The sequence below is a fragment of the Arvicanthis niloticus genome, chromosome 9, assembly GCF_011762505.2.
Source record: "Arvicanthis niloticus isolate mArvNil1 chromosome 9, mArvNil1.pat.X, whole genome shotgun sequence".
NCBI lineage: Eukaryota > Metazoa > Chordata > Mammalia > Rodentia > Muridae > Arvicanthis > Arvicanthis niloticus.
Window position 1 is genome coordinate 33467737 of NC_047666.1, and position 27576 is coordinate 33495312.

General features: G+C 39.8%; 1 protein-coding gene across 5 annotated transcripts in view; it reads right to left on the reverse strand.

Moving 5' to 3' along the window:
* Window positions 1-27576, reverse strand: part of Magi1 (membrane associated guanylate kinase, WW and PDZ domain containing 1) — a 593004-nt gene that overhangs the window by 63015 nt on the left and 502413 nt on the right. For all 5 annotated transcript variants that reach the window (XM_076940144.1, XM_076940143.1, XM_034511326.2 and 2 more), the window contains exons 8-12: window positions 20715-20772; window positions 17641-17753; window positions 15099-15191; window positions 8313-8495; window positions 6551-7171 (exon numbers count right to left, since the gene is read on the reverse strand). In XM_076940144.1, coding sequence (XP_076796259.1) covers window positions 6551-7171; window positions 8313-8495; window positions 15099-15191; window positions 17641-17753; window positions 20715-20772 — 1068 coding nt within the window. The remainder of the gene's footprint in view (window positions 1-6550; window positions 7172-8312; window positions 8496-15098; window positions 15192-17640; window positions 17754-20714; window positions 20773-27576) is intronic.

A 27576-nucleotide genomic window follows, 5' to 3' on the forward strand; every position in this document is an offset into this window, starting at 1 on the left:
TAGGACAAAGTACTGGCTGGGTTTCAGCTCTCATGGAGACCCCAAGTAAGCACAAGAACTCTGCCTCTTACCTGAGATGATACTGAAGGGTTAAGTCATTCAAAGTCTGAAAATACTAACTTGAAATTTCCAGAAATAAACAATTCATAGGTATTGAATTGTATGCTGGCCAGAATAACATGTCTTTCATTCTAATTATTCATTATTATAGGCTACAACTGGTCTCTTGTGTGCTTCACAAAATAATCTTTACTAGAAGTGTGTATATGCATGGGGGTGGTGGCTGCTCTTTTAGGCATCCACTGAGATGCTTTCAGTGTAAAAACTAAAGGAGAAAACATTGTAACTGCTATGAGGAAAGCCCAGCGAGTAGGGAAGGATGGTGATTGATGCTATTTCACTTTATGTGAATGGTCAGAGTCAGCTTCTTAGATGAAAGGATCTCAGAGCAGAGGACAGAGGATGTGAAGAAGGGGGTCCTGAGATTCTATGGGAGAAGAAAGGATGGGGAGAGGGAAAATCACATGGCAGGGCTTGACACAGGGCTGCGGAGTTTACACTGAATGCTGGGAAGCCACTTGGATGTGAGGGCCTTGACTTGAATCCACTCTAGACAGAGCATGGACAGGAGAAGCTCCCAGTCCTCTTATGAGAACAGTACAAAGCTAGGTGCCATAAAGGTGCCTGGCAGAGGCCAGGGGAGGTGAGATGTACTCTGAGACTGGAGATCTAAGAAGGGACAGGGAAAGCATTGGAGAGAACATGTAATGCTCAAGTCTATTAGGATCTCACTCTGAACAACCCCAATTTCCCTTCCTGGGGTCCATCAGCCCAGTGTGAGACATTCAGGCAGTCAGACACTTAAGTGATGCAATTTGCAATTCATTCTCCAGTCCAAGACCAGAGGGCAAAGAGAGGCGCCTGATCACCCAGTTTAATTCTCAGGCACACAGCTTCCTGTGGTCCTAATTATGATGGTTTTGCATCATTTCAGGATGAAGCCACACAGACAGACATACAGTAAGACAGACAGACAAATGGACAGATATAAACACACACACACACACACACACACACACACACACACACACACACACATGCTTATGCTGTGCTTAGATGATAAACTTAGATACTTCTTGCTCTATTTGGACAAATGATTTAATGGAATAAAAATCATTAGTGAATTTGTTGAGAATTAAGTAGTATCAATTTGCCTGTGAACTTCAGGCTTATTCATCTATATACAAGACAAATTTCCCAACAACTATGCTAGTGGGATAATTTCTATGCATAAAATATACTCAACAGTTCTGCTACCAGAGTAGCTAGGTTTTTTTTTTTTTTTTTGCCACCTCCTCCTCCTCTTCTTCTTCTTCCTCCTCCTCCTCCTCTTCTTCTTCTTCCTCCTCCTTCTCCTTCTTCGTCTGTCTCTCTGTCTCTCGCTGTCGCTCTCTGTGTCTCTCGCTCGCTCTCTCTTTCTCTCTCAACGCCAAAAGGCTTTTTAGCATAGTGTTTAAGCAAAGTCTCTAAAGCCCAGATTCCTGGACCAAAACTTAGCCAGGTGTGCAGTTTTGGGAAAATCTAACATTCTTGAGATCTCAACTTCTTTTAAAACACAGAACTAATACTGCACCTTTTTCAGAGGGCTCTGGGAATTCTAGGTCAAGTGTATGCAAAACATTAAGGACAGTGCAGGGCAATGGCACTTTGCAATAACAAAATTTATTGTCTGAATTACAAGCCTTCTTCCTGCTCTCCCAACAGAACCAGGAATTTCCGCTTTGCCTATATATACTACTCAAATTAGGAAGAGTTTCCTTTCATACCAACAAACAAACACCCAAAGCAAAACCAAAACCAAAACAACAACAACAACCCCCAAAACCAACTAACCAACCATCCAACCAAAAACCCCTCCACATTCTTTCCTATTGCAGGAGGGAGGCAGTAATAAGTGACTTCATGCATGACATTAATTCCATTTTGGTTGCAAAAATGAGGAGTCACTAGGTTTAATGAATGCATGTGTTTGAATGTGTACTGTGTGCCATGTTAACATGTCTGGCCCATAATAAAGACTCACTATTTTCATGTCTCATTTTCCACTAAATGTGTATCATTGCTCTTTGACAGCAAATACACTAGAGTATATTTCCTTGTGATTTGTCCATGAAGCAGTCTGCCCTAAAGCACCTGTGGTTTAAGAAAAAAAGACACAGACCCCACCCTCTGGGAATCCCAGCACTTCATTACCTGAGAATCAGATCCTAAGAGAATAACTTAGTGTCCTGATGAAAGAACTCTGCATACGATACCGTTCATGCCCACTGTGGAACAGATTTCCCTTCCCTTACCGTTGTGATCACCAGAAGCCAGTGATGGCCTCCATCCAAGACATGGACCTCAGAATAAAGCCACTCCTTTCATTCTCAGAATTGGAAGAATGCATGTGGTGGGTGGGAGCTGAAACATCTCTGGGGCAGAAGAGACACTTGCTGCTTACAGAAGCTTAGGTGGGAGAGACAGACTCAGTAGGATAGAAACATAACCAACCAACCTCATACTTCATCCTCAGCACCAACAAACCCAGAAAAGCTTTTAGAAAAGAAAATCATTCAAAGGTGAAAATAATTTTTGGCTTTATAAACTTAAAACCTCCTCTCTCTACCACATATACAAAGTATACGAGAAAGAATGAAAGCTAGAGTGGGTCACGGCCTGGGAGCCTGGCTTCATTCACAACCCTGGTTACTTAACTAATGACCAACAATGGAGCTTCAAAAACAAAATGCTTCTGTCAAAACATCATAGGATGATGAGTTCTGGCTAGAGATCATCTCTCTTCTCTTCTCTTCTCTTCTCTTCTCTTCTCTTCTCTTCTCTTCTCTTCTCTTCTCTTCTCTTCTCTTCTCTCTCTCTCTCTCTCTCTCTCTCTCTCTCTCTCTCTCTCTCTTGTTGTTAATAAAAAGCCAGCCTTACCCAACTTAAGCGGTTACTTCTGCTAACTGGCAATATTAGTAAAGCAGCATGGATGATGGATAGGTCATCCATGGCTTCTTACTTACAAGGCAAGAGCCACTCTCTTTTGTTACACGCTGAACCAAGCTAAGGTGAGAGACTTGCCTAACAGTGCACAATGCTGAGGGCAGAACCAGGCTTCAAAGGTTCCTCCTCTGGCTCCAACTCCACTGCAACGGGATCATTGTTTTCATGAAATGAGAGCCCAAAAGTCGGAACTTTTTGTTGTTTGTTTATTTATTTGCATGAAGAAATGAATGTCAGGGAGTGAGGTGGAACTGTAAGAACACAGTTTAACTCAGAGGTCTGCTCATTCATGACAGCACCAGTTCAATTCTCTTTCCTGTAGATGCTTTCTCTCCTAACCACAGCACACACTTTCCACATTCACCAAACACTGTCAAACTTCCTGGAAGAAAGCATTCTCTGTCAACACAAAATTACTTCCAAAAGAGAAGCACAGGGGTGTGCATTTGCTGAGCAAGTGATGCTTTGCAAACTGTGGGGCATAGGTGCTATGCTAACTGCATGTACAGTGCTCCCCTTAAACATGGAAAACCCTGCACGGGGCAAGCTCTTTGGCACATTAAAAACTATTAATTAACCATGGTCTATCATTATTTTCCAAACAAGTCAAGAAAGCCTACAGGCTCACACTGGAACTGGGAGGCAGACTGCTGACTGCAAACGCTGACACAATTTTAAACCATAACAGAAAGAAAGCACTCTCCTGTCTGGAAAGCAGAGGGAAGAGGAGGGAAGGATGTGTTTTGAGAAGATGGAGACAAGGAGAGTTGTGCCTAGCAGACAAACCCCAGGGGAGTAACAGCAGGAGTGAGTTCTAGCTGAGAGACTAGGGACATCCTGTGACAGTTCAGCTACACAGCCTGTGGGTGAACAACCCTGGTAAATCCAAGCCTGCCTCTGGAAACTGACTCCAGAAATTAACAAAAGCTATTCCAGCCTCCACTTAATTTCCCTACTGCTGGGAAGGAGGTAACAGACTGACAAATATAAAAAGTAAAAGGTAAAAAAGGAAATCCTGACAAGGACAAACATCAAAAATGAACATGGGACTTAGGAAGGAAGGAAAATAGATGCTGCAAGCATCCAATGCTGTCCCAAAGTAAAACAAACCCACTTTATAAAGCACACTAACCCCATCCTCCCACCACGGATGCCTGAGATCACAAACGGCTTGTGTTTAATGAATTAATCAATCTGCTTACCAGAAGCTATGACAGAAATGAGATTCATGAGCAGTCAGTGGACTGACCGCTCTCTTCCTCATCTCACCCAGCTGCTGTCCTGTTTCTTCATCAAACATCCTCCTTTCTCCCCCCACCTCACAGAGGGATGATTAAATGCCAGCCCTGATGCAAACAACTAGTGTGTGGCACAGCCAAATGTATTTTTATGCTTTTGAGAAAGATTAATAGTAGCTGGCGATGGCCTGCCAACTGCAGATGTACAAACTTCCCATCTTACACATAAATCAAGCCCAGGGTATATGGCGTACTTTACAGACTGAAGCTGTTACCGTGATTTTAAATTACTCAGGTTGTAGAGTAAACCATGTAGATGTTGACTAATGAGGCAATATATTCTGGGTCTTTCCATATGAATGTTATAAAATTTAATAGCATCAACAGAGAGAGTCCCAGGAATTAAGAAAAGATACACTTGGTTAACATCAAGGTGTATGTATGTTTCTATAATCAACTCGAGTATTTTTGGCAAATTCATTATAATATTGGCTGACTTACTAGATCTTCACAAAATTATGTTTTTTGGTCTCCTTAAAAGTGAACCTAATGACAGAAAAGCCCAGTAAATAATACACTCAAAATAAACAAAGAATCAAACAGGTTAGAGAGGAGCATGGGTATAAATACCCAGTCGTTGGATCAGAGATGCCTGGCAGACAAGTCAAACATGTGAACAAGTATGCAAAATCAACTCTGTTCACTTGAGGATAGGTTGGCAAAGTACTAGACTAGGGTCAGCAGAAACAAACAGGGTGAACAATTCCATTCTACTAGGTGTTGGCACTTTCCTACATCCCAAGGACATGATAACGTCAGATGAAAGGTGCATATATGTATGAGAACATTCTGAATCACCAGTTTGTCTATGTGAACCAAGATCACTTTTAGGGATAAGCTTTCTGGGTATCAAGTGGTCTAAGAACAAGAAGAGACCTAACATAAATATCAGAGTGTTTTGCCAAATCAGTCTGTATAATGTTTATTGTTGTTTTTAGTTTTGATTTTAAAAATTTTAGACAGGTTCTCACTATGTAGCTCTGGCTGTCCTAGAACTCACTATGTAGACCAGGCTGCTTTTAAACTCACAGAGATACACCTGCCTCTGCCTCTCAATTGCTGGGATCAAAGGTGTACACCACCACACTGGCCTCCACAATGGTTTTGATGACCGTTCCCGAGAGTTAGAAGAATACTTTAACCAACTCAACAGTTGTGCTGTGTTTTGGATTTCCTCCTCTGACCCTAATCATTTTGATCATAAAACACCCAGCTTCAATTGAGCACCTTTGTTGCAAGGAAACCACATTTGATAATTGATCTGCTTTCCAAAGGCTCAAATCTGTTATGCATGGCAGGTCACACTGAGGGGGATCAGCAGAGGCAATCTCAGGTCTCCCATGGACAACAATCAGCTACAACCAGTTACAAGTTCGAGTATCAGGAGTGAGACATTTCAGCACTGAGTACTTTTTCATGTGACGTCCTGGGAGAGCGGGTAAAGAAGAAATATGGTGGCTTAGGCAAGGAGAAAGAAAAAAAAAAAAAAGAAGAAAGCTTAATGTCAAGACTAAGATGACTTGAGTTCTATAGGACTACTCTAAAAGGCGTCAGGTGGTCTAAATGCTAGAGCTCGGATGTATCTGTAGTTAGACAGTGAAATAGACAAATTTCTAGGGAGGAATCTTGAGAAACTGGGCCAGAGAAGCACTGTAGTGGGAAAAGAACATTTCAGGCAGAGGGGAGGGAAACAGAAAGGTCCTGAGGCAGGAGAGGACAAAGCCATCATGGCTAAATTCCAGTGGAAGCAGCAGACCAGGAAGAACAGAGGCTGGCAAAGGGAACTCACAAGGACATTCTTCAGCCTGTGAAGGCTAGGGAGAGACAGGAGTCTTACAAGAGAATTCTTGTTTTTGAGAGACAAGTCTTACTTCTTTTATAAAAGGCACAGTTATTTGTTTTACAGATCATTCTAATTCTGTGTGCACAATATATAAGCATTACTGTGAAGTATGTTTAAAGCAACCAAAAGGCATTTTGAAAGTATTTTCAAATATGCAAGTGCAAGTCACCTAGGTTGGGGACGTAGCCTGGGGGCACAGCATTAGCCTAGCACGCTGAAGGCCCTATGTTCAATTTCTAGCATCTCAAAAAATAAATCTTTAAAAAAAAGAAGAAAACCGAAAACACTGCAAATAATTGAAGACTAGTAAGCTAAGCAATGCACTTCAGATTTCAAAAGCAAAGAGCAAAGTCAGCCTACATACCTCCTCGCTGCACCAACAGTGTCACCTCACTTCCCTTTGGACACTCAATCAGCATATCCACGACTTGATTGTGCGTCAGGGCCTGCACATTCTTCTTATTCACCTCCACAATAAGATCCCCTTCTTTGAGGCCTCTGCAGCGTGGACTGTCAACAATCTGTTTTACTCTTTGGCCACCCCCACCAGGACTATCTGCGATCGTAAAGCCAAATCCCATTGGCCCTTTGACTATGTGAACAGTTATTAGCTCTGGCTGGGTAGCTATGGAGGAGGCCAAGGAGACTGTGTCGTTGGGATAACCATGAGAACTGTTGGAAGCCACGTCTGCAGGGCTGCTTGGCCTGGCATCCTTCATGCTGCTGACTTTGCCTGTTTTACTACTGTGGCTCGCTGGTGAATCATAGGTCTCTTGTCCATTTACTATTATTGGTTCTTTGTCCAAAATGGCCACCGAGGTCACTAAACTTGTATTAGGGTCATCCGGGTCAAAAGGCAATGGGTAACCTCTGCAGAGTTCAAGGTCCACACTGGCACCAATGGGAATGGACTGGAAGATTTTCACAACTTGAGCATGTGTGTGTCCCAAAACACAAGTGTCATTCACACTGACAATTACATCCCCTGTAAAAAAAAAAAAGTTTGGAGGTCAAAAAACAGCACCCCCCCAAAAAAATGGTGCCACAGTAACATTCTCCTAATGTTCAGACCGCACACCCCAAGATTCTCATTGGGCACACACAGGAAGCAGCATTCAGGTGCCCCACCTGACCCTGTTTCATTCAACTTCATACTGCAGGTATGGAAAAACTAAAATTTCACTTTCACCTTCATTTAGGATGGGTCTTAAAAACTACAAGACAGGTCAGTAAGAGGAAAGTATATACGTTCATCTAAGTTGAGTTTAAAACCAGAAACCAACAGGAGACGCCGATACACACTGACTTCATTTAAGTTCCCGCTTGTCTTAGTTCCTAGCTGCTTCTCTACTCCACGACTGTCACCCCCGCCTGTGTGCCCTCGTCACGTTCTCATAGCCTTTTCTGTGTTCACTCTACCATGTGCCAAACATAATCTCTGGGTTGCTGTTCACTTTTGAGGGCCCAGTGTCACATACAACCCACTCTTTGTATTTAGGAAGTTTCAGAGTCAAGGTCTCAATATGTAGAGCCCAGGCTGGCCTCCAATTTGTGATCTTTTTGCCGCAGCTCTCTGAGTGTCACTATGCCTGGTTTTAAACTCATCTTGAATGACCTTATATGCTTCCCTCTTACTGACCTATCTTTTGTAATGCTAAGACCCATCAGGTCTAATGAGGTTGAAGCGCAATTGTAGTTCTTCTGTGACTTTAATATGAAGTAGAAGGAGATGGGATGAGGATGGGAATTTGCAAGGCATAAGACTGCAGGTTTGAACTGGTGATAAAGTTTTCTTGTAGCATCTAGTGCCTTCTCTGGTAAATGACAATACAATAACTACTGAAAAAAACACTGGTGTTCTAAGTTTAGAATTCATTTAGCCAAATGGATTGATGTTTTTAGTAAACTATTGCTCTACTACATGCAATAGCACCTAACAGGTCCCTAAGGTCAGAGTACTTTCAAAGGTTTTTGTCTGCACTAAGGGGTTTCTTCTTAAGAGAGGGCTTCAGCTCATTGCTAGGTGTTTAAAGGACATATATAAAGAGGCATGATGCTCTCTGCTCTTGTTCAAATATGGGCAGAGGCCTCACCACATGGGGCATGCTGTGGCCATGTGGGCTCACCTGTCTCCATCTTGCCGTCCAGTGCGGCAGGACCATCCAGGACGAGGCTCTTGATCTGCAGGAACTCATCAGGTTCGTCCCCTCCAACCACCGTGAAGCCAAAGCCTCGACTGCTTTTCCGTAGTTTCGTGTGAATGAACTTGCCTTTCAACTCGGAGGGGTTTCTTGTAAAAAAAGGTTTGCCTGGTTTAGATTAGAAAGAGAAAAAGATAAGGAAATTCATGAGTAAACCTGTGAATGAACTAAGGATGCTTTAAGACAGTAAGGAGACAGCTGTTTGAGCACATGGGTGGAGGCCTTTGGACTCCTGGGGGTCAAAGAGATGGCTCAGTAGTTAGGAACTCTTGCTGCGCTTGCAGGAGACTCGAGTTTTGTTTTCAGCATCATGTAAGGTAGCTCATAACTGCTGTAACCCCAGCTCCAAGGAACCTGACACTCTCTTCTGTTCCCTATGTTCACCTGCACATACATGACTTATAGATACACTAATAAATACATTTTAAAGATTCTTCTCTTAATTGCAGGAATAATGTTGCTTCTGCACACCCTGTTTAGGAGGTGAGTGGCATAGTCATATTGACATACACAGAGAATAACATTCTTTCGAGATAGGGTTTCATGTAGCCCAGGCTAGTCTCCAACCTCTTATACAAAAAAGATTGCACCCTTGATCCTCCTGCCTTCACCACCCAAGAGCTAGGATTACAGGTGCGCAGTGTAGGAAGCCAATCTAGTGCTTTGACATGTTGGGGATTCTCTCAGCTAAAGCTCTATCTCAGCCATACCATCGTTCAGGTCTAAAAGAAAAGAGGACAAAACCAAACCAAATGCCCCAGTCTCAGTCATGTGACATTCTCCCTGAATTTCAGATGAGGTTCCATAGTTACTGCTCTGCCAAAGCCTCCTTACAGCAAGCAGATGGTCTTTGCTTTGTGCCATGGTTTTCTTTTCTATTTTGGAGTGTTTACTATAATGTGCTACTATAGACATGGCTTTTATGTATAGGGCCAACTAGCAGAAACTTTAATTTTTAGTCAAATGAAAGGCTTAAAATAAAAAACCATGAATAACATTAGGAAATACATAATGGTCACAAAGTGTAAGGTGACACTATATTGAAAATTAAAGATCATTACTTCAAATGGAATTCCAAAGTCATCTGATATGTATTATTTAGTTGCAGCTTTTAACATTTTGAGAAATAGCTAGCATGTATTCATTGCTAAGGTTTATTACTTTTAAACAACAAAACAAAACTCCCTTAGGAAATTCGGTTTAGAATATTAAAAAAGAACAAAATCAACTAACCAACCAACCAACCAACCAACCAACCATCCAACCAATCAAAAAACAGCAAACACATTAGCCAAAGCAAACTCCTCAAGCTAAACTAGTTACCATCAAGATTCGCACAGCTTCAAATTCAGCCATTTTACTCAAAATAAACTAATTAGCTAGGCAATTTTCATTCCGACTAAGGCTTCTCTGTCTTGAAGCATGTGTATATGTTTGTGTGCGTGTCTGTATGTGTATAGGACACATGTGTACATGTGTGGAGGCCAGAAGACAACCTCAGGTTTCATCTTCAGAAATGTTCTCATGTACTCTCACAGGATCTCTCATTGGCCTGGAGCTCAACAATTACTTTAGGCTGGCTGGCCTCAGAGCTTCAGGGATCCTCCTGCCTCTGTCCTGCCAGGGTTGACATGAGAAGTGCATATCCCTATGTCTAGCATTTTCATGTGGGTTCTGGGGACCACACTCATGGCCTCATGCTTATGGGATGAGCATTTAGTTATCTGAGCTACAATTCCAGATGTGTTCTAAAGATAAATAACACCAAGGGTGTTTGAAAAGCCAATGAGAACCATATTTTATAAGCTTACTTAAAAATCACATATATAATATCTACGTATATGTGTGTGTACATAAGATGTATACAGACATATACACACATATAGCTTAAACAGAATTATACCCCATAGGGTGATAATCCCCAGGGACATCGCAAGGGATACATGCTCCTCACATGAGCCATAGAATAACAAACCACAGTTCCAGGCACAGGGAATCACTCTCCACAAGCTTATGGGTAACCAACCACTCTCTTTTGGGACTACCCATTCAATAGAAGGGAATCCATGTCTACTACCATAAAGCTATCCAACTTTGGCTGATGAGATCATAGTAGGCCCCGGAGAAGGACCTACTACTGCTATACTCCTAAACCAATGTAATTTCTAACTATATCCTAAATACTTATCCTTATGCCCACAGATAATATAGTTCTTTCTATTCATCAAGAATACTTCTTTTAGCCCCAGATGGACACTATCATACTTTCTGGTCAAAATGCAGAGAATAAATGACCTGGGACTCCTAGTCCCTAGGGACACATCTACAACAGAACCTCTAAACCTAAGGCTCAGTACACATCATGGAAGAGGAACAGAAAATCTGAAGAGCCAGAGGGCCAAGATCCCTGATGCTGGACAGTGTCTTCTAGACATGACAGAAAGTTGCACTTCAACTGTATGGCTGCCTGCACAAGGCCTACACATTGACAACACCACCAGCTAAGACATGGAAACATGGATGGATGAAATTCTGCCAGGCCCACTTCTAGAATTACAGGTCATTAATGGCTGCAGAGAGGGGTGGGGGGAATGAGAATATATCAGTTTTCTTCAGGTACAAGCTCCCTGATAGATTATCCAATCCCAAGATGTCAGTCTTTCAGTCTTTTTTTTTTTTCTAAGATGTCAGTCTTAAACACATATACATCCTAATGACACTAAACGGACTCAGTAGGTTGTATATAAGTGTGTGTTTGTATATACATGTAATAATAATAATAGTGAAAGGAGACTAGGTCATGGATTTGGGAGGGCATTGCAGGCATAGGAGAAAATGGAGAAGGACAAAGTGGAGTGAACAGAAATGATGTAAATATAGTACTCAAGCTTGCCAACCTCAAGTAAATAAATAATAACAAACAAACAAATGTAGCCTTTCATAACTAATCCACAAAGTTGTATTCAGAGCTTTCCTAAGTCCTTTTCTGCATCCAAGACGTTTGTTAGAATTTCTAGGGTTGTCCCAAGCAGTGGCCATTTGCCTCTTTCCTAATTTCATTTCCTATGTCCTGCCCTTTTTATAACCTCATCTGCTATCTACTGTCTGTCTGTCTGTCTATCTATCTATCTAGTATGTATGTATGTATGTAGCCATCATCTATCTCTATCATGTATGTATGTATGTATGTATGTATGTATCTATCTATCTATCTCTCTATCATGTATGCATGTATGTATGTATGTATGTATGTATGTATGTATGTATCTATCTATCCAGCCATCATCTATCTCTCTCTATCATGTATGTATGTATGTATGTATGTATCTATCCAGCCATCATCTATCTCTCTCTATCATGTATGTATGTATGTATGTATCTATCTATCCAGCTATCATCTATCTCTCTCTATCATGTATGTATGTATGTATGTATGTATGTATCTATCTATCTATCTATCTATCTATCTATCCAGCCATCATCTATCTCTCTCTATCATGTATGTATGTATGTATGTATGTATGTATGTATGTATCTATCTATCTATCTATCTATCCAGCCATCATCCATCTCTCTCTATCATGTATGTATGTATCCATCCAGCCATCATCTATCTCTCTCTATCATGTATGTATGTATGTATCCATCCAGCTATCATCTATCTCTATCATGTATGTATGTATGTATCCATCCAGCTATCATCTATCTCTATCATGTATGTATGTATGTATGTATGTATCTATCTATCCAGCCATCATCTATCTCTCTCTATCATGTATGTATGTATCCATCCAGCCATCATCTATCTCTCTCTATCATGTATGTACGTATGTATCCATCCAGCTATCATCTATCTCTATCATGTATGTATGTATGTATGTATGTATGTATCTATCTATCTATCTATCTATCTATCTATCTATCTATCTATCTTTTTAAAGGAGAAAAAGAAGTTACTATGCACCTCTGCACTCAGCAGCCTTGGCACCCAGTTAGGAAAGTTATTTTTGGTTAGCTATAACTAAAAGGCTTTAAAAGGTCTCTGGGCACACACACAAATTTTAATTGCATATTTTTAAAAGTCTCTGGCTCTTACAAAGAAGGCTGTTTCAAATTGGCTATAGTTAGAGGTCCGCTCACAAACCTCCTCTCCAGTGCAGTCCAAGGTTTATTGGAAACTCAACCAATGGCAGCCCTGTAACTGTGGTTAAGCAGAGGCAAGACTTAGCAGGATTTGCCAGGCAAAGTCATCTGCTAAGGTGTGGGGAAAAGGATAGCTCCTCCAGTGAGGACTTCTGGGAGACAACTCCTAAGCCAATTATCAGGTAAGAAATGGAGGACAGGGAGAATGGCCTTTAGGCTACGGAAGCCAAATGGCCAAGACTTTACAGAAGACACTGACAGGAGTTTAGAGAGCTTGAAGTGAACACGTTTTAGTTATGCAGAGACATCAACAGCTACTTACTTGTCACTGAGACTTTCTTGGACTATATTATTAAAATGTGCAATGCCTCTGTGACGTTTTCAGCCTTGTTTCCTGCTTTATTTTTGTCCTCAGAATTGACTACTTTAGCACAGTACTTTAGTATACATCTCACTGACTGGCTTGGTTTCCTGTTTTCCTATGCCTATGCTGAAGGAGAACTGAGCATGCACTAAACTCACTAGAATGTATGCTCCATGGAGACTCATTTGCAGATTCGGGGCTTAGAATCCAAGTACTGTCTGGTATGTATGAGGTGCCCTAACTCCTGCTGTTGAAGGAATGAACGACTAAAGAAAGGCATGATGAACAGATTCAACAGGATGTGAAGAATGCTGAGAAGAAGTGACCAGGTATAGGTACCTTTCACTTTTATTATAGGCGAAATTAGAAGACATGAAAATGCACCATACAGCTTATCTGAATTTTATCAATACAGACAATATCAGGCTTTTATATTACCACACGTTTATTGTGGTCTATGCCGTCTACTGAGACTCTGACTTCCTGGGATAGTTTTAAGACCTGGTTGTGTATCTGTAAACTCATCTGAATGGCTGTTAAAATGCATTTGCTTTAGTTTTCGCCCTATGCTCACTGAATGAGGATCTTCTGGATTTGGTTCAAAGCTCCGCCCTTGAACTACCCTTCAACATTCTCTGTGAGGCCAGACTTTCGCTTAGCTCTGTACTTGAATTCTCTAGACTGGCAGCTATCCACCATCACTTACTGCAATGCTGGTAATATTGTGTATTGACACTGACCTCCACAGCAGGCACTATAGCACATAAGGAGATAGCAAAGCCTTGACATGAGGCTAATGGCCAAAGAAACTCAATTTTTAGTTTTTGCAGTTGTTGTAAGTTTAAACCTAAGTGATAATATGTAACCAGTGACACTGTACTAACAGTAGAACTTAGTTCATACAATAAAGTGCCCCACAAAAGTAGGATGATAAAAGGTTATGAGCCAGAACTTAACCTATTTCTAACGACAATGGGCATTTGTATACAGGCTCTACTACACTGTGGCCAGCCATTAGGCCTTTTTGTTGGAGTGTTACATGTCTAAAGACAGACAAAAATGGTATGAATTTAACGTAATTATTAAGAGTAATCAAATTGGATAATGCATGTGAAAGGCTCAGAGGGAGACTCTGGCAGGTAATAAGGTTCAATAAATCAGCTGTCACAGAGATGGGGGATGGAGTACAGTGAGGAAAGGAAACTGCAGAAAGCTTTCCCCAAACCGAATTTGGAAGCTGGAGAGTTTTCAGAAGAATGCATATACAAAATGACCAGGAACTGGGAAGGAAAGTCAGAAGAGAATTTAGTTTAGGAATTAACCATTAAGCCAAGTTGGCAAATGGCTTCTTCTTGATCCACTACCAAAACTATAGATACTGTGTAAAACTAAGATGTGAAACTTAGTCATAAACAATGAAGCTAAAGTAAGTTAAGGCTTATTAAAGACCCAGCTTAGAGAACGAAACAGTATGTAATGTATTTCTTTGCTCTCATTTATACTTCAAAGACTCTAATTAGGTCTGAGGAATGATGATCAACACGAAGGCTACACTGTGGGCTGGCGATAAGAATAGTTGATTCCATGGAGAGTTCATGGACCTGAACTTTCTCAGCCCACTGTCAGGTTCAACAGAACCTAAAGAAGGAAAAAGAGGCAAAAGGCTGGGAGTGTGGCTCAGTGGCTGAGCACTTGCCTGGGACATCAGGGACTCTAGGCATAGAATGCCTTTAATCTCAGTATGCAGGATGCAGACAGGAGGATCACTATGAGTGTGAATCTAGCCTAGTCTATAAAACTAGTTCCAAATCCATCCAGAGCTATATAGTGAGAGCATGCTACAAAACAAGACGAAACAAAGCAAGAGGGAGACTCTTGAGATGAAGTATAGAGACAAATGCCAAGTGTAATCTTAGTGCTTTAAGAAAGAACATGGTATGCCTAGGACGTGTACTTTTCAATCTTTAGTATATTTTACCTCTAAGACAATTCTTTTTAAGAACATGAGCTAGTGAATATATGTGTGTGTGTACATATAGACACACTGTTTCAATAATATTGTCATTTCATACATGTCAAAGGACTCTATCTGACTGGAAATTAACAAAATAAAAAACACACTCACTCATATGATCAGTGTAATGAAGAAACTAACAGCAATACCCTAGAGCTAAAACTATGAGGCAATCAAAAGTCCACATTACCCTGAAGTGGAGCTTCCCTGGCTGGCTCTGGATTGCTCGGGGGATGGGAAGGAGCAACAGGAGGCACACCAGACACATGATCTTCTGTCCACTCTGGAAGAAAAAAAGCAGTTTTCTGATTTGTCTCTGAACAGCCAAGCCACTTACCTTCTTAGTAAAAGTCAGACCAATGACCTAATAGTAGGTGGTGTGGTGGTTTGAATATGTTTGGCCCATTAGTGGCACTATTAAGAGGTGTGGTCTTAATAGTGAGGAGGAAGTGTGTCACTGTGGGGGTGGGCAAAGAGAGCTTCCTCCTAGCTTCTTGAGGATACCAGTCTTCTCTTGAGTACCTTCAAATCAAGACGTACTTTTCAGCACCATGTCTGCCTGGAAGCTGCCATGTTTCTAGCCATGATAATGGACTAAACCTCTGAACCTGTAAGCCTGTCCCAATTAAATGTTGTCCTTTGGAAGAGTTGCCTTGTTCGCCGGGCGGTGGTGGCGCATGCCTTTAATCCCAGCACTTGGGAGGCAGAGACAGGCGGATTTCTGAGTTCGAGGCCAGCCTGGTCTACAGAGTGAGTTCCAGGACAGCCAGGGCTACACAGAGAAACCCTGTCTGGAAAAACCTAAAAAAAAAAAAAAAAAAAAAAAAAAAAAAAAAAAAAAAAAGAGTTGCCTTGTTCATGGTATCTCTTCACAGCACTGGAAACAGTCTGTGAGCAAAAGAAGCAGCTGACTGACCTGGTAAGGTTGGTAAGGTCTCTCTCATGTTAAAGAAACATGGCATTACTGGTAAAATTCGACTTTAAAGATTTTAAGTGAAAATAAATTTTGCTTTTGTTTTGTTTTTTAACGTGTTGATTTGCCTGAAGGCAGCCATGTGAGAAAGAACCTTCTTCAGGCTCAGTGAGGGGTAGGCTGGTCTGCTGAGCCTAACTGTGTAGCATGGTGAGTTGGATGAAAATACATGCCATTATTTTCTGAGGCACTAACTTCTGTTGTTTCTGAAAGCCAAAAGAAAGCCATGGCCAGATCCCAGAAACACCTGCAGTGAGTGACCTTTAAGATGTAAATAAAGCAGTCACCTTCCCTTAGCTAATACATCCAGCTGTATTTTCTGGGACTACTATCTTTAAAAATATTTTTAAAAGTTATCCTTAAGTTAAAAAGGAAATTAAGGCAGAGGACTTTCCAGCTGGTTAAGTAGAGGTAGCAAGTAGTAAAGCAAGGTTTGCCAGCTACACTGAATGTCTGCTTTTGTGTAAGTACAAGGCATAAACATTTTTCAGTCATCTATTTATTTACATATTTATTTGGATTTTTTTTTTTTTTTTTTTTTTTGAAACAGGGTTCCTCTGTGTAGCTCTGTCTGTCCTGGAACTTACTATGCAAACCATGCCGGCCTCTCACATTTTTAAAAGGTTAAAATTGAGTATTTTCTGACACATGAAAATTATGAGATTCAAATTAGTGTTCATGAATAAAGTTTTATTGACACACAGAATTGCCTATAGTTATATATTATCTGTTTCTGTTTTTATCCTACAGAGGTGAGTAGTTATTACAAGAACTATGTATCATTAATGCTAAAACATTCGTGATGTGGATATTTATAGAAACATATGGCTACTCCTATAATCTAAGGTCTGTATTTGATTATGTTCAAGCGCTCAGTGCTTGCTGGGGTAGGTGCTTGGTGTGCTGAAGTCTGGAGTACAATTTCCAGCACCATACACAGTTAAAATATTTATTAAAACATATAATATATAAATAAATTAAATATATATTATATATAATGTTATGGGAACAAAAGTGTTATAGTTCATATTCACATAAGTGATATTATACTTGGATAAAGCCTACCATTGAAAACTTTTAATAAAAAATTAGGAAAACCCTAAGAATTAATAAATAGATAGCTACATGTTAGTAGAAACACTCATTAAATAACTCATCTTTTAGCCATTAAAACTATGAGTTGACTAATAAACCTTCAAGCAGGTTCAAGAAATAAAAAGTAAAAAAAAAAATGGTGCTCAAATGAAATATATTTACTCACAAAATTATTTTTGTTTTTGATATTTGTGATTTTTATTTACCAGAAAAATTCTGCACAGTGAGCCCCTAAGAATGGGATGGGGAAAGCACTAGGAAATTTAATGCTCCTCCTTCTTCCTGGGTTAAATTTATTTCTATAAAGAATATGAATCCGTAACTTCCCAGAAGCACCCAGATCCTTCTGTGCAAGGCTTCAAATATGAAAAAGGAGCCTATTGCCCAGAAACGTGTTGGATTTAGACAGGGATCACCATGCAAATGCTACAGGGGCCCACATTCCCTCACCCTCAGCTCTGCAGGTTAAATTCCACCTAAAGCAAGGCAGAAGTCTGAGTATTATGCAGGGGCGCCCCCTTCTGCAGTGTGCTGGGGTGTGCTGTTAGGGGGAGGAGTAGCTAAAGGAGGAGAAAGAGCCAGCTCTGACCACACGGGGGTGTCAGTGCCTAGGCTTTGCCCCACATTCCCAGCTCAGGGAAATGCCTCCAGCAAAGAAGCCAACCTTCTGGCTGCGGTGGCTGAGGCTGCTGCTGCTGTTGCTGCTGCTGTTCAAGCTGTTTCTTCCTTTTGGCTTCTAGGACTGGGTTTTCATATTGCGTCTTCCTGTTGATGTGGCTGGGGAAGAAAGGAAAGCAGTTTTCAGGGAGGAAATACTCTTTCTAGCAGCAAAAGGCCGAGCAAGTTGATTGATTGGAATGGAGCACAGTCTGGTGTGGAGATGCAGACAGGAAGACACAAACACAGCTCCCATTATGGCTGTGTGTGTGTGTGCGCACACGGGCACGAGTCAGGCTGTTCTGAAACAGCACAGTGAGACCTAGGGCATGGGTTGGAATGCATCTTACTAGAAATTCCTAGCAAATGTCCTGAGGCAAACAGCATTCTTACTCACAAGGCAGAAAGTCCTTGTTTACAGGGGTGTGTTCCCAGAGCCCCCAGGCAATACTGGAGCCCAGGATAGTTCCTGTATGAATTACGCTTTTCCCTCTGCATCTGTACACATCTAGGACCAGGTTTAATTTACAAAACAAGCACAACAATAATTCACTGTAGCCTTCAGCAGTTTCCATATATAATTAATTTCCTTAGCCACTTAAAGGGACTTCTGCCTGCCTCTTCAGCATTTTCCAATTGCCCACGGCTTTGTGTTCCGGGTCTATCATGAAGTTAAATAAGTATGACACTGTGACAGCTGACCTTGTAACTGAGATGGCCGCCAAGTGATTGGTTGATAGGCAGTGCGTAAAGCATAGATGTGCTGCACGAAGGTGCTCTGTGGCCTAATCTTCACGAAGCAGCAAGGAAAGAGACCTTACCATGCCATGAATGACATCCAACTTGAAACTTAAATTTTATTTATTTATGTCTAAAGTTTTCCCATGCAATTTTTTTTCAACCAACAATTGACCTTGAGTATGTGAACCGTGGGAGCGGGGCCACAATGGCATTTCCTGGGGGAAAGGGAAGTCGCCTCTGTGTAATCCTCTTGGTCTGACATAATTAACTAGCATGCTCACTCAGCTATGGCTGCTTTTGATTTTGAGGACTTGAGCCAGTGACTCTACCCATATTTCAAAGCTACCCTGAGAGGGAAGGCACTTAAATTCACCAAGAAGTACACTCTGAATTACTAAGAATTAAGATTCAACTGGAGCTGTGATGTTATCTGTGTTCTACAATGGCAGAACTCTTGAATGGCTTCATATAGCAAGGTATGTAGAAGCCTAAGGGTGAAGTCAAAAGGACACCACCAACATCTGTCAATTATGATAACCCAATGACCAAGAGGAAGGACCAAATTTATAGCCTGTAAGAAATAATACTCTAAAGACAACCAAACTAAATGAAATCAATGTGTTTAAAGTGACAAAGACCCAGACATTTTAGATGACTCTGTCACTAATAAGGCCTGGGTAAGTACAGTTAAACACACCCACCCCGCCCCCATAACACATATCAACACATACCCATCATCCACATGGGTGTTTTTGTGTTATGGCCTTATTTATTTTGTATTTATGCTAAGTATAAATGCATGTATATATAGATGGATTCACATATACATATATGTATATGTACACATGTATGTACATATACATACTCCTTAAGGCAAAACAGCAGTTCATTAGAAGTTTGGAGGCATACCTATTACGTTATTATTTAAAACATTAAGTATTGCTTTTGAAAATGAGACTTTTTTTTTAAAAGAATAGTTTAGCAAATAGAGTGAACAGATTATCTTTAATTCTTATTAAAAGGATATTTGCCTCTTTGTTCCTTTAGACAATTTCATTTTAAGAAATGACCTACCTACATGCGCTGTGGATCAGGCATGATTAGACACAGAGAAGCAGACCTAGTAAGTTAAGTCTTCCCACTTCAGGACCTGGTTTCCTGGTTTCTTCTCCGTTCATAGTGGTACCCAGCTGTGTCCTTTCTTACTAAATGCAGAAGCTAAGTACCAATGCAAGCTGGCCTTGCCTGGCAAAAGCCTCTCTGTTCATTAGTATAAAAGATCTTCAGAGCTCACAAAGGAAATGTACTTCATGAGAGTCAATAAAAATGACTTTGCTTGTATCTGATGTTGAAATTTCTCCCTGTTCTTGTAAAGGAGAATCAGGACTTGTCCTGGTCAAGGGCACTCGCTATGTTGAACCCCTGTAACTGCTTTACAATAAGACGATGGCATCTTATTGCAGCCTGGCATTTTTACATAATATGCTTCTATTATAGGGGCATTATACAAGTGACTTTTTATCGCCAGCAACATGAGAAAGAGAAAAGAGGACTTTTATCTTCACTGTGGCAGGAAGGATAATGATGACACAAAATTCACGTGGTGCTTGCCTTGTTCAAAGGAACTGTTTCAGTTATCTCTCATTTTCCTCAGAGGAAAAGCTGTAATGTATGATGATACTGATGATGGTTTCAGTATTCTACCTCTTGGTTATTTTTAAAAATTTCTTTTAGCATCCTGCTAATTGATGGTTTTAGTAAAATGACAAAGTTCATGTCCAGTGTTAGAATAAAGTCCATAGTAAAGTGATCACACTAAGGCTTTAGTATCCTGGGAGAGGCCAGGAGGGACAGATAAAAGGCCCCGTATCTTATCCCAGTTTTCTGTTTCCTTCTTACTCCTGGCAAAATTTCATAAATTATTAAGATTTGTCTAACCCTTTTAGGATGGCAGAGTGAATAAATAAGTAATTACTGTGAAGTTCAGACCTGGGCATAAAAATAAGTAAGCCAGTCAGGCTGTTCTGAAACAGCACAAGCTTTTTGTTGTTTTTCATCAGCTCTCCTATAGCCTGCCTGGTCTTCACTACCACTCACTGAGCACCTGTCATGCACACTGGGTCTCATGATTCAGAAGTTAACAAAAGCCACATGTACTGACTTCCTTTCTGAATTTCTTCAGGTTTGGTGAATATTTACTTATTCACTAAATTCTTTATATTTTCATTATAAAATTAATATCATTTTGAACCTTGTAACAATGCTAAGATGTGTTTAGTATAATATACACAATGGCCCAGAAGTGCAAAAGCTGTACATGGATTATCCACGGACACTCACTCTACATAGTAGACACCGTAGACAGGGTCTTCAATCTTCTCCCAGCCAGCAGGCAGCTCTGAAAAAACAAAAGAATATCAGCACAAGACGGGCTGAGTCAGTCAACAGAAAGCGATGCAGTCAAATATCCTGAACACAATTAAAACTGTGTATTCTAACACAAAGAAGCATGTATTATTTTTACTTTGCTCTGTGTACTTTTCTACATGAAAAAATGACTATCTACTGGTATTTTACTTAAGAAAACAAAACAATAAAATGCATTCCCAGCTGCCTTCATTATCAGCCAAGTATTGAATTAGATTTTAATAGAAATACTTAAGTATTAGTTCTTCCTTTTCAACTCAGTGGCTTTGCTTTCCTTGAAAGAAAATTAAGCCTGCATCTTATCTGGTCCTTGTTCCTAATGAAGACACTCCTGAGTGGATTAAAACGGCAGACAGAGCTGGGTGTCCAAAGTGCACACACACCATCACTTCATTCTTACATGTGTGTCAGTTTGTCTTTCTAGCACTTACTTAAGAAAGATGACACAAGGTAATTCATTGCTTTGTGCAAATATTATTCTTTTGTACACCCCCGCCCCTAGTGGGGGAATACAGACCAGGCTTCACTAGGTAGGCTAGGCTGGTCTTCACTGCTGGAGGCCTGGAAGTGTCAGCATGCACCAACACACCTCCCTATGTGTATCTTTTAAATGTGGGGTGGAATGGCACCAGGCAAATGGTGAACTCTACCTGCTAAGGTTTCACACCAAAGTTAGAAACTCATTTCTTAACTAGGTTCCCAAGTTCCGTTAGATGAATCTATTGCAAAAAGTCCTGTTGCACGGGAGTGCTTTTCTTGCAGAAGGAATCACCTAGGCTGCATCCATGTCATCAAGCAGCCCTTTCAGGCAGGGCAGCAATTACTCAACTTGATTTTTAAAGCTCTCAGGATCTGTGTAGGTAAGGCAAGTCTGGGTAATACTATCCTCTGCAGTGAATCATTATTCCTAGAAATCACTAGTCAGAGAGTACAAGTTGAACACCACAAGAGATATTGCTTGCTTTGAACCAGCTTTATTTTTCAATTCAAAGAATCATATAGTTACTACTTAATTTAATTTTGAGATGATAATACAACCACACCATTCCCCCATCCCTTGCTTCCCTCTAAACCCTCCCTATACCCCTCCTTGCTCCTTCAAATTCATAGCCTCTTTTATATTAATTGTTGTTACATGCACATATGTATATTCATGTTCCTAAATGTAACCTGTTCAATCTGTATAATGCTATTTGTATACATGTTTACAGGGCTGACCAGTTGGTACTGAGTAACCAATTGGTGTGTTCTTCCGTGAGGAAAATAATCCTTAGTTACCTAAGTACTTTGTATAGAGCTGAGGCCTCATGGATCCTAGTTCCCATCCACACTGGCATGTCTGTTTTCCTTGTTCAGCTCATGTTTAGGCAGCTCATATTAGTAAGATTTTAATGGATGAGCTTCTGACATTCCTAGGTGACATAGTCTCTTAGAATTCTTGAACCCCTGGCTCTTAGAATCTTTCTGCTCCTCTTCCACAATGATCCCCGAGCCTTAGGTGCAGGATTTGATTTATATATGCATCTACTGGGACTAGGGCCAACAACGATCATTTTGATTGGTTGTGATTTTCTGTAAAGGTCTCCATCTGTTGCCAAAATTAATTTCCTTGAAGAGGGAGGAGGATTTGGAGCAAGGAGCTCCAATGAGAGAGAGCACACATGACATTTGATTTTCTGGGTCTAGGTTACCTCACACAATGTGATCCTTGTTAGTTTTACCCATTTACCTGCAGAGTTCATGATCTGACTTTTCTTTACAGCTGAATCTGAATAGTATTTCATAGTGTGTCTATTTTTATTATTCATTCAAAGGGCATTTAGGTGCTTTCCAATCCCTACTTACTATAACTGGAATAGTGATAAGCATGGCTGAGCCAGTATCTGTAGAGTAAGGTGCCATGAATCCTTTGGGTGTATGCCAAAGAATGGTATAGGTGGGTCATATTGTAGATTTACTTTTTGCTTTTTGGGAATTCTCCACACTGATTTCCATAGTGGCTGCACCAGTTTGCAGTCCCACCAACAGTGAATAAGGGTTCTTTTTCCCCCTTAAGCCCTCTAGCATTTCTTGTTAGTTGTTTGGTGAAGGGCTGCCATTCTGACAGGGGTCAGATGACATCTCCAAGTTGTTATCAATTTACATTTCCAGTTGCTAGGAACAATAAACATTTTAATGGTATTTCTTAGCCTCTTTTTCCACCTTGAGAACTGTCTGTTCAGTCCTAGGCCTAATTTTTGAATTGGCCATTTGGGATTTTTTTTTAGTTCTTTATATAATCTGGATATTAATTGTCTCCCAATATATATCTAGCAAAAATTCTCTCCCATACTGTGGTTTTCCTCTTCACCCAGCTGATTGTTTCTTTAGCTTGTCAATTGTTGGCTTTTTCTTGGGCAAATGGAGTTCTATTAAGAAAGTCAATTTTTTACAGCTATATCACATTGTCTCTCAGATGTGTATCTAGCAAAGTCACTGTTTCAGATTTCATGTTTAGGTTCTGATCCATTTTGAGTTAGTTTCTCTGTAAGGTGATAGGTACAAGTTTGATTTCATCCTTCTGCGTATGCACATCTGCTTTTCCTAGTAGCATTTGTTGAAAACGTTTTGGGCATATCTGACAATTACTTAGTGGCTGACGTTATGTGTACTCATGTCTGGGTCTTCAATTTTGTGTATTTGGTCTACATGTCTGGTTTTGTGCTAGTCCTATATTCCTTTTATTACCATGATGCTGGAGTTTATCTTAAGATTTGGTGTGGTAATGGATCTAGCATTGTTATTTGTTCAGGATTGTTTCAGCTATCTGAGCTATATGGATTTTAAGATTTTTGTTTCTATTTCTGTGAATCATGAGATGAGGATTTTCATTTTGATTGTATTGAACCTGTAAACAGCTTTTGGTAAAATAATTATTTTCACAATATTAAATCTACCAATTTATGAGCATGGACTATCTATCCATTTTCTAGTGTCTTCCTTTAGAGCTTTGAAGTTTTCATCATTGAGGCCCTTCCTGTCCGTGATCAGGCTTACCCTAGATATTGTATTTTCTTTGAGGTTATTGTGAATGGGAGTATGTCAATGGTCTCATTCTCTGCATGTGCTGGTGATGGACTGATTTGTGCAAATCGATTCTATATCCTGCCACACTACTCAATTTGTTCATCATTTCTAGAACGTTTCTGGCAGAATTGTGGGGATCTCTAATGCATGGTATTACATCATCTGCCAACAGGAATACTTCGACTTCTTCTTTCCCTATTTGTATCCCTTTCGTTCCCTTTTCTTTTTTCATGGCTCCGGCTAGTGGATATGTCTTTGTTTTATTCCTGAGCTCAGTGGAATTGTTTCAAGTTCTTCTCGGTTTAGAATGATGCTGGTGATGGGTTTCTCATAGATATCTTTTATTATTTTGAGGTAAGTCCCTTCTTATCTCATATTTTCTAGAATTTTTTGCATGAAGGATGCTGAATTTTGTCAAAGGCTTTCTCTGCATCCATTAGTATGATCATGTGATTTTTGTATTCAAATCCATTTATGTAGTTTATTGTGGTTTTTTTTCTTTCTTTTTGACTTGTGTATGTTTACCCCTCCCTGCATTTTAGGACTAGAACAAACCTGGTAATGATATATAATATTTTTGATGGCTGTCTATATTCTGTTTAAAAGTAGTTTATTAAATATATCTAGATTCAGAGGTATTGGCCTCTCTCTTCCTCTCCCTCTCCCATTGTGTTTACTTGGATCTTCTTTGAATGGGTGGTAGAATTCTGTGAATCCGCCTGGATCTGGCTTTTTACTATCTCAAGCTCCTCATTAGTTATAGTTCTCTTTAGGTTGCTCATGTCTTCCTGATTTAATTTTGGTGATTCGGTTCAATCTAGAGATCCATCCATTTCTTTTAGGTTTTGAAGCTTAGTGAAGTATAGGTTTTTAAAGTGTTCCCTTATAATATTGTGAATTTCTTTGATGCCTATTGTAATGTTTTTCCTGTTTGCTTCTGAATCTGTTAATTTGGCTTCGCTCTCTCTTTTTTTTTTCTTTTGGCCAATTTGTTGGTCAACTTTGTTTTATCTTCTCAAAGAACCAGCTCTTAGATTTATTGATTCCTTGTATTGTTTCTATTTTATTAATGTTTGCTTTTATTATTGTCTTTGCTGTTCACTGGGTTTGGATTTGGGGTGCTTTTGTGTTTTCAAAATTTTTAAGTTGCTTGACTAAGCCATTTATTTGTGCTCTTCTTCCTTTCTTTAATGTAGGCACTAGGAGCTAAAAAATATGCTACAAGTGCTGCTTTCAATGTGTCCCGAAAGTTTTGTTGTGTTTTCATTTTCTCTCAGTTGAAGGACAATTTTATTTTGTTTCTTGATTTCTTCTTTGACACAATCATGCTTCAAAAATGAATTTTTTGAATCTCCATGGGTTTGTGTACTTACTAGAGATTGCTGTCCATTTAAAATTTTTTTGCCATTGACTTTTAATCACATAGAATGCATGGACTGATTTCAATCTTTTCGATTTGTAAAGATTTGTTTAGTGTCTCAGAATGTGGTATATTTTAGAAAATCTTCTATGTGCTACTGAATAAAATATGTATTCTTCGGTGTTTGAGAGGAGTAACTCTGTAGAAAACCATTAAGTCCATTTGATGTGTGCTATCAATAAATTCTGATGGATATATGTATATATGTCTGTCTGTCTGTCTGGTCCATCTAGTGTAGAAACTGGGGTATTGAAATTACCTAGTATTACAAGATGGATGTTAATCTGTGTCTTTAAATCAAGTTTCAAATCAAATTTAAAAAATGAAATTTGTTGTAAGAGTTTGGTTCATACATCTTTAGAATTGTAATGTCTTCTCTGTTAACTGATACCTTGTTTAGGATATCTATTTCCTTTGATGAGTTTTATATTCAAGTTTGTAGTACATAGGGTCAAATATTAGAATAGCAATACCTGACTGTTTCCTGGTCCCATCTGATTAGAGTACTTTGGTTCATCTTTTTACTCTAAGGTGGTGTCTACCTTTAAAGCTAAGATGTGTTCACTGTAGAGAACAGATACATGGATTTTGTGTCTTACTCTTTCTATTCATTTAGCTTGTGTCTTTTGATTGAAGAATTGAGGCCACTGACATTTAAAGACATCACTGAACAGTTGTCTTATTGCTGATTTTTGGTGGTATTGTGTTCTGAGTGGTACTCTGTGTTTTAATAACTATGGCTTCCTATGTTGTCCCACAGTGTCTTTGCTATGCTCATTCCTTTGTTCAAATGAAAACACTGTTTCCTGTATTTTGTTTAGGTTTGATTTGTTGGTTGTAAGCTTATTTTTTTTTTTTTTTTAAAAAAAAACTGTTTATATCATAGGAAAATTTTCTTGTAATTTCAGTGACAGTGGGTAGTTTTGCTGGGTATGTTGCTATAGGCTGGCAATCACAGCCTTTTAGGGCTTGGAATGCATTGCTCTAGGCACTTCTGGCTTTCAAAGTTTCCACTGTGAAATTGGCTGTTATTTTGAGGATTTTCACTTATATATGACTTGTGGTTTTTCTCTTGGAGTTTTTGATACATTTTTAAAAATTTTGTCTATGTAGTGTTTTACTTATGATATGTTGTGAGGATTTTTCAAATACTGACAGTTTTGGAATCAGAGGGTTCTTACATGTTACCAACAGTCACAGAGCATGATAGAGGCACACATGTGCACACAGACACATACAAACTCGCTACTCAAAATTCATATTCTGTTCAAATTTGGCTGCACATCCAGAGACAATGATTTTACAGCATTTGCCATATAGGTTACCTCTGGAAACAAAGAGATAGGCCTCTCTCTTTCCTTCTTTCCTTCTTTCTTTCCTTCCTTCCTTCCTTCCTTCCTTCCTTCCTTCCTCCCTCCCTCCCTTCCTTATTTCCCCCTTCCCTTCCCTTCCCTTCCCTTCCCTTCCCTTCCCTTCCCTTCCCTTCCCTTCCCTTCCCTTTCCTTCCTTTCCCTTCCTACCTCTGTAAAAAACATTTTGCAATTTTAAGATGTCTTTTGAGTTTAGGAGACATTAGTACTGTAATGAAAGATAGGTCCAACTTGTAAATATTGATATAACATGGCCTTTGTTTTGTAATATCAAGTCTTAAGGACTGATGAGCTTCAAATGCCTGGGAACCAGTTTCCCCTTACAAAGCTAGAAATGGCCATTTAAGTGAAATTGAAGCAGGGAGGGTTAAAATGCAAACTGCTGCCCAGTTGTAGGGTAGAAGAAAGGCTGAGCGGGAAGGACAGTGCTATGACTAACTGACCAGACCTCCTACCAAAACCTAAAACTTAAAATAATTGACCTGATTATCCTCAAATAAAATGGTAGAAATAAGTACTTGATTTTCTTAATTTGGCAAACATTAATATAACACTACTGTTTGCCTCTGGGCATGTTAGATACTGGGAATGCAGAAGGAAGTATACCTGTGCTTTGGCGGAAGTACACAGAGGATACATGAAACTGCCCCTGACCGGAACCTCTCTGTATTATCAACAACTTAACATTATGGAGTTGAGAAATGCAATCAGTTGGTATTTCTGTGTATGGGGCAGGGGGCTGGAGTGATATAGCTCAATTAGTAAGCATTCTGTATACCATCATGTATACATACAAACACACACAAATTAAACAATTCTGGAACAGATGGACCAATCCTATAAAAATTTTGAATTTTTTAAGCTAAAACTTATTTTGAAATGAAAAGACAGATTTCTCACTTCCAATGTGGTAATTAAC